The sequence below is a fragment of the Myotis myotis genome, unplaced genomic scaffold (assembly GCF_014108235.1).
Source record: "Myotis myotis isolate mMyoMyo1 unplaced genomic scaffold, mMyoMyo1.p scaffold_m19_p_8, whole genome shotgun sequence".
Classification (NCBI taxonomy): domain Eukaryota; kingdom Metazoa; phylum Chordata; class Mammalia; order Chiroptera; family Vespertilionidae; genus Myotis; species Myotis myotis.
In genome coordinates, this window is record NW_023416390.1 from 64,249,218 (window position 1) to 64,263,991 (window position 14,774).

Consider the following 14,774-nt stretch of genomic DNA (forward strand, 5'->3'; position numbering starts at 1 on the left):
ATACTCTTTCAGGTGTGGGAACCACAGGCATTCACATTTCTACCAACAAATTTTATCTATAACAACCTCTCTCTAATAAAGTATATCAGAGAAATAGATAAGTTTTACTTGTCTGAAGAGAGAGAAAGGAGGGAAGATGACATATGTATACAAGCACATATGCACACACATATATGTATATCCTATCTAATAAAAGACAAAAGGGTAATTGACCGTACCTTCGCTACGCTTCCCATTGGCTAATCAGGGTGATATGCAAATTAACCGCCAACAAAGATGGCGGTTAATTTGCATACGTAAGCTCCAAGCAGTGGAGTGAAGCCAAACGGCCCCAAAGTGGCTGAGCAGCAAGGCCTCACAGCCCCGGGATCGGCAGAGCAGCGAGGCCTCACGGCCCCGGGATCAGCGGAGCAGCGAAGCCTGATGGCTGGGGGGGCTCTGGCCAGAGCCCAGCCAGAGCGAAGGCCTGGGTCCTGGGTGCCAGAAGAAAACTGGTGCCAGCAGCCAAGGGAAGGGAAGGCCTATTGCATGAATCTCTTCATGCAACAGGCCTCTAGTAAAAATATAAGTAATCATATAGATAAGATATGCTATTTGTTTATTTTTAAATTATTAGTGGGAAAGCTGAGTTTTACAGCCTTTCCTAACTGTGCATAATATTCATGAAAGTCCAAGTATATTTCCTCCAAATTTTACACATACTAATCTGTTTTCAAGACTGTTAATGGTCATTGAGCCCTGGCCAGGTGGCTCAGTTGGTTGGAATCTTGTCCAGTACAACAAAAGGTTGTGGGTTTGATCACCTAGTTGGGGCAGGTATGGGAGGCAACTGATCGCTGTTTCTCTCACACATTGATGTTTCTTTCCCTCTCTCTCCCCCTTCCTCTCTCTCTCTAAAAGTCAATAAAATAAACACATATCCCCAGGTGAGGATTAAAAAACAAATTGTTAATGGCAATTAATAGAATATATCATTGATGCAGAAACTTCCTTCAGCCAATATCCTCCTCCAGTGAAGAGAGGAACAAAGAACACTGAACTTCCTCTGCCATTCTTAGGCACAGTGCTCAAGAGATTATCTTAAACAAGAACCCTTTTGAGACTTCAGCAGGAAGCCAAAGCATTTTAAAGAAATGGAGAGAATGTCAGAAGTAGTGAAGACTTTCTGTCTTATTCTAGGTACAAACCAAATGGTCTCGAAAAGGCAAAGTTACTATAGGTGGAAACAGGAACTTCAAATGGGCATTCTGGCCCCACAGACATGACCTATGATGGTAACCACTACTTACGGTCAAGAGGAGGCCTCACGTTATAGAAGTTGATGTTCTTGGCAAAGGCCCGGTTTTCTGAGAAGATAAAGATCTGGACAACTGCTACAGCTAGAGCATGACAGAAGAGCAGCATTCTGACCTTGCGTCTGGGCAAGTCCAAAACCCATATATCTACAATGAAAAGAGAGACTAGTTGAGTTTATATGCATTTTACATGTCAATAGGAATACATTTTGCTTCTCTTTGGAAAGCTTAATTATTCAAATATATTGAACCATCTACCTGTTCTGTAGGGCCAGTGCCTATGTGGGAACTGTATTCTTTCTGATCAGATGAAAGTTAAGCAATGACTGCCTTCTACTGGTCAGGCCTCTGCACTAGCCAGTTGAGTTTTAGCAGGACATCCAGTGGCCATTCGGGTTCCAGAAGAACAAGCAGCCAGTACTGGCCTGGCTGCACCCCCCTCCCCATTCCCCCATTCCCACCCCCCCACCCCCGACCCAACACTGCCTCAGGCTGGCCCACTTCACTTCCTGCTGAATCACCTCACTTCCTAACAACCACAGTTTGGAGACTTGTTCAGCTGAAGTTACTGAACCGCTTATCTGTCCATTCCATTCCTTGAGTAAACACTTACATTCGAGAAATTTTGCAACTCTTTCAAAACCTGGAGGAAATAATAAAAATTGAAGCAGTAGGAAGGACAGTGGGTAAAAGGACAATGAGTCTGAGACATAGTGTCTGCTGGATCCCAGGGCACACAGGCGGTGAGAAGAGAAACAAGAATCACTGTGAAATGCCATCCCGCCAGTTTCTGTCACGTTGGGTACAAAGAGAAGCTGTCAGAGGTTCTAGAGAAACATAATTACAGTTTTTGAACAGCTGAAAACCATATCATGTTAGTCCTGCTCACTGCTTTCACGGACTTAAAGTAGGCAGGGCTGAAACCCAACAAAACAGCAGGCACGCTCAAAGCACTGAGTAAAATATATTTTTATTGATTTTTAGAGAGAAAGGAAGGGGGGGAGGAGAGAGAGAGAGAGAGAGAGAGAGAGAGAGAGAGAGAGAGAGAGAGAGAGAGAGACATTGATGTGAGAGCAAAACATCCATCGCTGCCCTCTGTATGCCCCCATCAGGGGCATGTTCCCTTACTGGGAATTGAACCAGCAACACTTTGGTGCACAGGACAAGGCCTAACCAACTGAACCACACTGGGCAGGGAAAAATACATTGATTTTTAAGCTCCATAGGTTCTGCCCTCTAGAAGCAGACCTGATAGTAAAACAATCTTCAGGATTAACGCTCAGAACCTACAACAGCACCACTGACAGGTTCTCTTTGACGGGGGAGGGGTGGGGCAGCAGAAAAAGCATGTAACTTGGAATGCAGAGACTTTTGTTCAGGTGCTGGCTCTGCTATTTATTAGCTGCCTGACCTAGGCAAGCTCTTTAAATTCTATTAACTTCAATTTCCTCATCTGTAAAGTGGCTTAATAACATCCGCCCTGCCCACTCACATGGGGAATTGTGAGCGTCAGCCAGGCTCAGGTAGGATCACACAGGATCGAGTATGTAAGAGCACTTGTAATACAAGTTCTGTGACAATGCTGGAATCTTAGAGTTCAGTAATACTGGCTGAACTCATTTTCCAATCAACTGGTTTCAGTGGGTATAGAGTTTTTCAAATAAAAAAGTTTGTTCTCCACATATATGGGCAAAATTCTTTACATGGATCTTTTGTTTGAAGTCGGTGTAACGATGTGTGGATTTTAGAGTTTTATTTCCCCCTCTTGTGTTGTGAGTATATTGGTTTTGCATGTGTGGCTAAAAATGCCTACTCTTGGATATGGAACTGATTATTAGAGAAAATGTAGCCACACCATCATCTCATTCCAAGTCCCTAAGGAAGCATTCAGGGCTGAAAAAACAAAACTGGTAAGTTTCACAAAACAGTAGTGCTAAACTTTATACACCACATTTCAGCTCAGTAAAGAATTGGACCTAGTGACATATACACATATACATAATTCCACCCTGGTTCATTTTAGAAACTAAAATTGATCTTTCACAGTTATTAGATTTCTAAAACCCATTCTTATGCCCTTTCTGAAGAAACATACATTTAGCCAACTATTTTATACCTTACAGACGAGTGGGTATATTGATACAAATTCTGCTTCTCCTCTTTACCTCTCTGAGTTGGACTATTCTGTATTTATTATGAATCTGTGGCCAAGTAATGCATATCCCCAAGTAATGGAAGACCCTTTGAGTCAGGGAGGAGGTCTAATACATCCTTCACAAATTTCAAAATGACTGCGTACCAAGAGTAATCCAAAGTGTTCTTATAATTTGAGACGATGCCTACGATCATCTAAGATCATAGATGTCACTACATTCAATTGTCTACATTCAATTCCCTTTTGCAACACTAACCAACTATGGGACCTTGGGCAAGTTGCTTAAGTTCTCCAAGCCTCAGCTTCCCCATCCGTAGAGAAGGCATAAGGACAGGACCTACCTCAGTGAAGAAGTGAGGACAGAAGCGAGGACGGAATGACACCATGTGGATGAAGCACTCAGCCGAGTGCTGGGCACATGTTAAAGGTGTATGTACCAAGCACTTCTCCTAGGTGGTAAAGCGCACTGGCTCAAAGTCCTACTTCCAAGCCTACTATCTATGTAGTCTCAAGCAAGTTCCTTAATCTCCCTGTACCACCATTTCTGCATCTATAAAATGGAAGTAATAGTAATACCTACCCCATAGGGTTGTAGAAATTAAATGAGTTAATACATGTGAAGCACTTGAACTAAATTATCTATGTGCTCAGCATTTTGCTACTTCTTACTAAGTAAACATTTAGTATTATGAAAAAATCCCCACACCACTTGAAATCACAAGTCAGAACCCCTGGTTTTCCTCATGTAATTTCAGTGTGAGACAAAGGCCCATGCATTCATTCATTCAGCATGCTATTATTGACACCTCAGGCAGAACAGATACTTTTTTAAAATAATTTCTTTATTGATTAAGTTATTACATATGTGTCCTTATCCCCACAAGAACAGGTATTTTTATTCACTGGATCCCCAACAAGGTCATTGCTCTCGTGCAGTCTGCATTTTCGAGGGAGAAAACAGGAAATAAATATGGTAAAAAACATAATTTCAGATAGCCATAAAGTCTATGAAGGAAATATGAAAGGAGGTATGTTAGTGAATAGAAGGAGCTATTTTTGTATACGGTGAGGCCAGGATGTCTCTGCTGGGTGACATTACATGTTAATTAAATGATGAGAAGAAACTGTCCAAGCAAAGAATCAAGGGGATAGAAACCAAGGTCCTAAGATGAGAAGAAGTGTGCCTCGGGGTGATTTAGAAAGCAGCCAGTGTGACTAGAGCGTGCTGAGAAGGGGAACAGACTGATGACATCAGGGAGTGGAGGGGCCAGGCACTGCAGGCCATGGCGAGGATTTCAGATCTGGCAAAGTCAATACATTGTTTAATTTTCGACTAGCTTGCTTTGAAAAATACCAAGAATGCTTCCTCTCTGTAGAGTACTTGGTCCCAAACTCCTATAATAGTGAATATAGAGGGATATAGAATCCAGAAAAACCACACAATTACTCTGAATGAAAAAGTGAATGAGTGATAGACAACTTAAAAACTACTGCATTGACAACACAATCAAGAGTTAGAGTTGTTTTTTGGTTTCTTCCTTCCTCAGAACTGGAAGGAATAGGTTATCATCAGCCTTATACAACTGAGGAAAGCGAGGTTTAGAAGCCATATGCACAAAAGTCCTAGCGTGCAGCCCCTCCAAACATTTCCACATAGCTCAGTCTACCTACTACTCTTGGAAACTAGTGAACAGTAAACCGGAAGAATGTTGCTTCTGTATAGACTAGATGTATTTTCATTCCCATTTTTAACTAAAACAGCATAACCTTTTTCTATCAAAATTCTCTCCAACTACAGAGGTTTTACCTGTAGGATAGGAAAGCACTAAATAAAAATGTCTCATTTCCCAGAGCATGCTTTATAGTGTTACCACTTCCTGTCCCCCCAGCCCCCACCACCTCCCAAGCACCTATATCTGTCTCTATCCATTTTTCAGTGTATAGGTTTGTGTTAACATGACTGTTTTATTTTCACAACCAAAAGACATTAGGATCATAAAAAAAGCAAATGACTAACTATAGTATTTGAAAGTTGTTTTACATTTAGAATCATTTCACGGAGACTCTGAACTAAAAATTATCTGCTGAAACTGCTGAGTAGGCTCTCACTGCAGTCTTTGTTGCAGAACAAGGTTACAATAGAGCTTGTATTTTGCTCCAGAGGAGAAAAGAAATCTTTGACACATGTTAGACTAAAGCATTCTGGTACATCTCCGGGACCATCATAGAGAGCAGAGCTCTGCATGTAGAGGAGGGGTGACCTATGAGCTTCTTAAGGTTATTGGAAAGATTTTGTGTCCATACATATTTCCTCAAAGGAATCTGAGACCCACATGATGGTTAAAAACAGCTGCTTGCTGTTTCAGAATGCAGCCATTATGATTCAGCTTCCTGTGATTTAGATGTTTTCATATCTGACACTAAGAAAGTTGCATATATACATGAGGTACCTGGTCCACACTCCTCAAACTCAAAACATTCCTCCTCAGAGAGAGCTCATTAATGTCACCCACCTTTTCCAGGTAGTGGGCCTGGTCTTCTGCTTATTTTATGAGCCCTCTTTTTGGAAACTATATTAATTCTTATTCCAGAATTCACTGTGCTTCTCTTACCAAAAGAGGGAAGGGATTTCTGCAAGGCACATTTGTAGGGCTACACCAGGGTGGCAACTCCCAGGCACTCCGAGGAATGGCAAGTAGCCAGGTTTGTAAATTTAGGAAACCCCACCTGAGTCTTTCACCCACTACTGCCCAAGTAAAAGACCTGTATGGCACTTGGTCAAGAAAAGCAACTATTTCCCAGGTTGGAGCCATGGTAATCATCTCATCCCCTATTTGGCATTTTACACTTCCATGTGGCATCCTTGACATCATAAATTTTTGGGGGGTGGGAAAATGACCTACATCATTTTTCTTTTGGCTTAATGAGTTTGACTTTTATTAATCACAATTATCATTATACATACACAGAAACTGGTGCTCAATAAATACTTTTTGGGAAGAACCAACATCATTAGCTATGACCTATAAGGAGCACCTTTCTTTATATATATATGTAATATAGTGTGTATATATATAAATATATATATATACACACACACATACATATATATATATGTATATATATCCCATGTTCAAAGGCTGTTAAATCGCGTTGTTTACCCATATCTTCAGAAAAAATCACTTCTACTGTCGTGGTAAACAACCTGCTTCCCTATTTATAATGGTTTGGCCCTCTAGCAACTTCAGCACAAAATTATAGCTAATTTGCCTACAAACGTCAGGTGGTCATAATAATCTGGCCACTCAGTGTGTGTGTGTGTGTGTGTGTGTGTGTGTATGATTTATTTCAGAGAGGAAGTGGGGGGAGAGAGAGAGAGAGAGAGAGAAACATCAATGATGAGACTCATCAATCGGCTGCCTCCTGCACACCCCCACTGGGGATCGAGCCTGCAACCCGGGCATGTGCCCTGACTGGGAATTGAACTGTGATCTCCTGGTTCATAGGTTGATGCTCAACCATTGAGCTACTCCCAGCCGGGCAAAAGCATCTTTCTTAACAAGTAAGAATGGTTGTGGGCAGTAAGGAGCTGACAAGGTGTTCAAGATAATAAAGAAATTATGGACTCAGGAGAGTTGGAAAAAAAAAGACCAAACAGAGGTAGTAAACACTAGCATTTCTTGCACATGGCGAAAATGAGTCAGCAAGCAGAAGGCCAACTTCAACTGCCAATAAAACACATGAAATAGGTAATTTAAGAAAAGCAGCTCTACTAAGTCCAACATGCCTATCAACACTCACATTCACACCTTCCTGCAAACATCACTTATCCCACTGTGAGACACGTTCATGACAAACTTTAATAGGCCTGGCTTCCCTTGTGAAGAGAATAGAAAGCAAAGGGGACATTAAAAATGAGTGCTGAAATTTTAATCAGAGTGAAATAGATGAAAACATTCCTCTCAGAAGGAGAAATTTACCAAAAAAACTTACCATCCACCTCAAGGATGGTCTACTTACTAGAAGAGATTGGCCAGTGGAGATAGTCTGCTTCTCATTAAGTTTAGGAAGTGTGTTGAGGAGACTTATGTTGAGACTGTTCTAGCTCCTTTACTCGCAGGGGAGCTGAGGCCTCCGTTTCTAACCTTGCCTGGGCAGTGAGAGCCCAGCTCCTAAGGGTTCAGCTTTTGCTTTCTCTGATAGGTTCTTTCTGTTTCTGGTACATGAACAGTTCTTTTTCCCCTAAGTTTAAATATGAATTTCTTTCATTCTAAAGATACTTAATCTAGCATTTCTATGTGCCTAAAGAAAAATATGAGACAGAAATTTAGCTTATGCTCAACCCATCATTTTCATCTGAAAACACAAAATCTCCAGAGAACCATGTATTTGGACAACAAAATTTAATGGGGGAAATGGAATCATGATGCAACTTCTCCTTAGAGCTTATCCATTATTATGGCACACAGTTGTACCAGGCACTGTGCTAAGCACTTTGTATATAATGGTGTATAACAGAAACACAATCTCCGTGCTCTCATCCATTATTGGAGTTAGAAAGTCAATGTGAGCCACTGGTGAGAGGTGACTGCCAAGAGTTAGTTCATGCAATCATCTCTGAGGGGAGGAAAACAATAGGCACAGAAAAGAATTCCAGTTCTACATCTACTAGTCAGGTGATTACAGCGTTAAGAGGTATTGTCCCCATTTTCCTATAAGAGAAGTGAGAGCCCTGGAAGCAATTTTTCTAAGTCATTGTGAGGATTGAGTGCAATTACATACATAAAGCACTTTTACTTAGATGGCGTACAAATGTTAAGTGCCTGCTCCCCTAACCTTCCCTCTCTCCCTGCTTCTTCAGATATCATTAGCAGAGAATAAAAATCAGATCAAGGGAGATGATTGTCCAACTCCATTCCATACTAGCTGGACCAAATCAGGTAAACAGGGTCAAATTCTACATACTCATTTCTTAAGAGGATTCAGAAATTCTCTCTATTGTAACCAAATGGGAAATGGGAACAGATGACTAATATTCTATGATTTTTATGAAAGGATAATAATTAAGAATTCCAGTTATGCCATAAAAAGTCATAAATGTAATATAGCATTCTCATAATATTTCAGACTCCTGCTACACTGTTTTAAAGAATACAAACTTAAAAAAAAAATTATCAGCCCTAACCGCTTTGGCTCAGTGGACAACAAAATTCAATGGGGAAAATGGAATCATGATGCAGCTTCTCCTTAGAGCTTATCTGTCGGCCTGTGGATTCAAAGATCCCAGGTTCGATTCTGGTCAAGGGCATGTACCTTGGTTGCGGACACATCCCCAGTAGGGGGTGTGCAGGAGGCAGTTGATCGATGTTTCTCTCTCATCAATGTTTCTGACTCTCTATCCCTCTCCCTTCCTCTCTGTAAAAAATCAATAAAATATATATTTTTAAAAAATTATCCAACACAGGATCAAAACCTCACAGAAATGAGTATCTAATTTCTAAACATACACTTGTACATTTTGCAGTGTTAAAGGTAGATGTTTTCCTACTGTATGCAACCTGACAAAAAATAATGTCCAAAACAGTGCTAATGTTCAAATAACTTCATTATGCAAATTGACTTTAAACCTAATCATAAATTAATACAGGGCTCATCAATGTGTAATATTATAAATAGTCTAATCAATTTTAAAGGTATATTTTTAAGTGTGATTCAAATTTAAGAAAAAGCTAAAAGACACTTTCAAAGTAATACTTTTTCAGCTATATTTTTGTCAAAGATATGATTTTACATCTTTTTTGAGAAGGCTTTCATGACACCAAAGGAATAACATGGTAAGAACTCCACAGGAACAAGATGAAAAAAGCTTACATGTTTAGGAAATGGAAACTGGACGCCTTTAAAAAAACCAAAAATACAAAACTGGCCTCCTCTTTAAAAGAATCAAGATTGTGTCAAACTACAGCGGGAAGGCTGGGGAGGGTTGGGGGGCAGGAGGGGAGGGGGTAAGAGATCAACTGAAGGACTTGTATGCATGCATATAAGCATAACCAATGGACATAAGACACTGGGGGGTAGGGGAAGTCGGGGGGGGGGGGAGGAGACATATGTAATACTCTTTGTAATACTTTAAGCAATAAAACAAAATTTTAAAAAAATAATAAAAAAATAAAATCTGAAAAAAAGCCAAAAAATAAAAATAAAAAAAATAAAAGAATCAAGACTGGCATGTGAAGTTTTATTGAACTATTTGGACAAATGGTAGGAATCTGTATTACTTGATTAAATTGGAGAGCATCCTTCACATAAGTGAGATAACTTTTACCTACTTTGCTCCATAAATGATTTATAGGAGGCTTATGCCAAGTCATTCATGCATTAAGGCTCCCAAAGTATGGGGTAAAAACCAAACTGGATGAGAGGAGAATCAACTCGCCAGCCCCTTCTATGAACAGTGGTCCTCTGTAGTGTTACCCGCCGCTCTGTACTTCCTAGCAGCCAGGGAGACACACCTGGGATACATATTCTCATTATTTAGTAAAATGAAACTCTTCAGTCACTTAGCTCTCCAATTAATGGGCCCTGAGGGTTATCCCTGAGAGAGCACCAAACAACGTAAGGAGAGAGCCTGAAACGTGCTTTGAAGGGCTCCTGCATCCTTCATTTGGCCACTCCTTATAAAAAGCCAACAGCATCATTTTTAAAGGAAATTTAATATAGTTCTATTGTCAGGCAGGCAAATGAGAGATATTGTTTTCTTCTCCGTGGAAGAGGGGTTTTTAAATTTGAGAGGAAGCTGTAATCACTGGACAGAGTCCTGCGGGACAGCCGTAGGCACAGTGTTGGGTACTGTTAATAAAACCCCGCTGGCGGAACTGTATGGACACAGGGTGGTAGAGGCAGGGCATGGAAGGAATGTGTTTATGTCCCATATCCTTGCCTGCTTAACTGAACCCATTTCTTTAAATAACCAATCAAAACTCTCATCATAGAAATTTAGGCTGAAATGTCCAACAGCTGGCTAAGGACCCATTATCCAATATTTGTTGAATGGAGGAGTGTATCACTCCCGGCATGCTTTCTCTAGTACATGGCACAAGGAACTCACCTGAGATCATTTCGTTTTCAGGGTCACTAGGTGTGTAGGTAATGGCTAGCACTTTTGACTTCCTTTAGTCTCCACTGCCCTAGAAAAATGACCATAAATACAGATGTTTTTCTTTGTATACATTCTAATACGGCACTGTCTGCACCAATGCAGGAATCTTAGGCGATAAGTTCATCAGGTTATATAGGTGTGTATACATGCATGTATATATGTATATATGTGCATATCTGCATACATATATGTATATGTGTATATCTGCATATACACACATGTATTTCATTGAATGAATTGCATAAGCTCTATGTGTCAGGTTGTAAATTGCCCCTAGAACTCTTGTTTAAGAGACTATTTCCAATCATGTCAGCTGCTTTTAGCACTCGCATGGTTATCTTTCAATTGGGAGAGCTTACAGATGCAGAATTGTTTCTATGCTTTTGTCCTGTCATCTTCTGGCCTACGGTTTCATGTCACTGACCATTGTTTATAGAGCCTCCACGAGCTCAACTTCATTCCGATTCTGAATCTAAAAATATATTATACAAGTAAAGAACAAGTTCGTGAGTATGGTTCTGAAAGAGGAGGGCATTTAAAAATCAATCGTAAATTACATGCTACAGTGAAAGAAGAGTGTGCTGACTTTTACAAAGTCACAAAATGCAGAACAGATTATTCAAAGAACTCTCTGGAAGCTGACAAGCTTATTAAAGCAATCCTAATAAAAAATTTCTGCATTCTGTATATATAACAAAGTTACAGTGTGTCACTGCAGTATAGATTGTCACTATTACCGCTTGGAGGAGAAGGAAATGTACATATACAAAGATATATATGTGCATAATTTCATATTCCCAGAGGAAACTGAAAAATTATGTGCATTAAGTAGTGTTTTAATTGCAACATGAAAAACGACATTTAAGCAATGTTTCACAATCCCACAAAGTTAAAGTCGAGTATAAATGCCTAGCATAATAGGGGAAGAATGGCCTTTGGGGGCACACAGGCCCGGGTGTAAATTCTGACTCTGTCACTTGTTACATCCACTACTTCTAGCCAGTCCCTCTATCACTCTGAGACTCAGTTTCCCTAACAGTAAAATAGAAGTATTATATATCTATTTTGTAGAGAGTTGTAGTGGAACTTAAAGGAGAATGAATGATAGGTCCCTACCCACTGATGTTTTTATTATCAAATTATTGAATCAATTCCTAATATAAGGTGACAGGAGATTTGATTTTGGGTGGTGGGAACACAGTGCAATATACAGATCTTGTAACATAGAAACCCACACCTGAAACCTATATGATCATGTTGACCAATGTCACCCCAATGCATTTAATTTTAAAAAATAAAATAACTGAAAACAGAAAACTAACTGTAGATATTTATAGCTTCTCTATGGATTACATACCTGCCAATATCATTAAGGTCATGAAATATCTGACTAGATTTAAGACTGAAATTCTATATATATATATATTATCAGCTCTCAAATTTTATGATTGTCTGAGTATACATGAGAGAAGGATATAAATTCCTCTGAAGACCAATTTTAGGAAAACTCCTCTAGAGTATATGTGAGGACAATATTTAGGCCTCAGTAAAGCATTCTCTTTTATCTGCTTTCTGATCTATATTATTTGTCTATAAATAGTCATAAATATTACACAGTTGTTATAAAGTTGGCTTTAAAAGCAACAAGCTCTCATGAGTCAATACCTCGTACTTCCCACTCTTTGAAGTAACAGTTCAAATATTTTTCATTCATTAAACTTTTCTGTGTCTACTCTAGCCTGTGGGTTGGTTTCTATCCTGAAAAAAAAAATCTTGAGGTTTGTTTGGAGACACTGGGATGGGCACAAAAAGTTCCAGTCCTTGCTTGGAGATGAGCTGAAAGTTTCTACAGGCCTCCCACTCTTACAGGCATTACCAATAAAAATAAACCAAGGAAAAAAGCTTTTCATCTTTACTACCAACAGACTTCCCATTTCCATTTTGATTGTTCATTGAGATTCTAGGTTAATTACACAGAGTGTGAAAACTCCATTTTCAGCAACGTAAGGTCTGCCCAACGATGGCCTGCACTCTCACATGTTGTTCAGCACACACTATGTGGAGCCTTAAATCTGCTACAACCAGAAGATCTTCCCAAACTATCCTATAAGATGAAGGGGAAGTGAACTCTACTGGGCTTTCACCCTTTGCCCCTCAAGATCCACCCTCCATCTCTCTCCACCCTGCTCTGTGCCCTGGGAAGCCAAGCTATGGAGACCACTCAGAGACTTCCCTTTTCCACTGGCCTCTGGTTTGGTTTGGCAGTAACTGGCAGATTGGAGGGTGGAGAAAGTGAGCCCGGGGTATTCATTCCTCTGACTCCCTCCCTGCCAGACTGCCATCACTTCCTTCCGCCCCACAGCTACCATCTCCTGCCTTCTGGTGACCATTTTCTACCCTTGTCCTTTAGGCCTATAGACTAGAAATAGTGTGGGCTAGATTCTGTTTCCATAAATCTAGCCCACACTATTGTAGACAGCCCTTCACTAATTATCTCAAATAACACCAGCCTGAAAATGCCACCTGGCTCCTGCCAGGACCCTGAGCCTTGAATCCAGTCTGAAAAAGGCTGCGTGGAAGAGAGTCACTCGGGACCGAAGTGTCGTGCCTTGGTATAGCAGGTTATCACAGGACCAGATGACATGAATCAGCAGAACCTCTGGACTGGGAAAGTGTAAGAGCAAGTGTCACTGCTAGGTTTACAGGAAATCAACAAGTGGATTTATGCTATAAACGGATCAGGGTAAGAATGGAGGCGTCGAGAAATGACTATATTAACCAGAAGATAAATCTAGCTACGGAATATTTTATAATCGAGTGAAAATATCACAAACCCACCAAAAATCAGCTTTTTCTGCTCCTATCACTAAAGAACAACATTAAATAGGTGGGGTGGGGGGAAGATTATTGAACTTCAATAAAAGAGCTAAGAACAAAGGAATACATATCGTTATAAACATAACACCAAAGCCTACAGAAGCTTATTGTAATCAAGGCTGTGCTCTCTTATCACCTCTAAATATCTGCACAGAGATGTGAGTTTATTCAACCATAATAGATTCACTGAAAACTGAATTAATATTATTGACCATTAATATGGAATATCATGAATATGGGATCTCATACTAATGCAATGGTGCTTTGCCCTATAATCTCCCTCCTAGAGTCTTGTATTTCATGAAACAACACAGTTTTGACATGACACATCTCCTGACTGCTCTCTGCTTGCTCTCTGGTTACCTCTCGTCTTCTGCAGTCCCGACCTTCCTACGGGGAAAATGTTCTTAGTAGCCTTGCTTGCCCAGAGAAGCCCTTTACTTCACCTTCTAAGGTTACATGGACTCATCTTTCTTAATCAATTTTCTTCCCTCCTCCTCCCCATCCAACTCCCTGCTACCCTCACTCAAGGACACTTGAAAGGAGAAAAAAAAAGTTCAGCTTGAATTGTACATTGAGATCTCATCCATATTCTGTACCAATTTCCAGACCATAAAATTCCTTATTGGCAGAGAAAGTGTTCTGTGATAATGTCTAAAATGGTCCCTTTTACCTTGTGCTTAAAATAAAGCACACCTTGAAGGCACTTTTTAAAACTATGGCATGCAGAAGAAGTCAAAGAGGCCAAAAGAGGGACTCTTCTCCTTTCTAGTCCTCTTTTTGTTCAGGGGCACAAAGTTTCTCTGCACTGAATGCACCTAAGAGAGAGAAGGCTGGCTTGGGGACTTGGTAAGGGTGGCATCTGGAAAGTGAGGGGACTGAGGCAGCACCATGACCCGACGTCTTGCTCAGGGTAGGCCAGGATGTGGGCTCACTGTAACTGCCACCCAAAGATGACATCCGGCCCATGGATCACAATCCTGGGCTATCACCACTTCAGCAGCTCAGAAAGCCTGCTCCTCAGGGCATGTTGCTCCTCGTTAACCCCCAGATACCACTTGTACAGCAGAGACACTCGGTAAGTAGGTAAGTAATCTTTGAATAAATGCTTAAATAAGGTTGACTTCACCCATTCATTTAGTTTGCAACGTCCATTCCCCTGACCCTGAGGCGGAACAATTGCCATTTACCCTGTGGTGCCTGGATTTGGGCAGCAGACATTTACTCAATGTGTGGCTGTGCAGCCTCACATGACCACACTCACTGCACCATATGACTCATCTTCAAA

The 14,774-nt window shown here is 40.5% G+C and overlaps 1 protein-coding gene across 3 annotated transcripts in view; it reads right to left on the reverse strand.

Moving 5' to 3' along the window:
- Positions 1–14,774, reverse strand: part of LYPD6B (LY6/PLAUR domain containing 6B) — a 77,641-nt gene that overhangs the window by 10,527 nt on the left and 52,340 nt on the right. For 2 of the 3 annotated variants that reach the window (XM_036320372.1, XM_036320374.1), the window contains one exon: positions 1,290–1,442. In XM_036320372.1, coding sequence (XP_036176265.1) covers positions 1,290–1,442 — 153 coding nt within the window. Of the gene's footprint in view, positions 1–1,289; positions 1,443–10,558; positions 10,638–14,774 lie in introns of all 3 variants that reach the window. The other variant, XM_036320373.1, reaches the window with a different exon arrangement.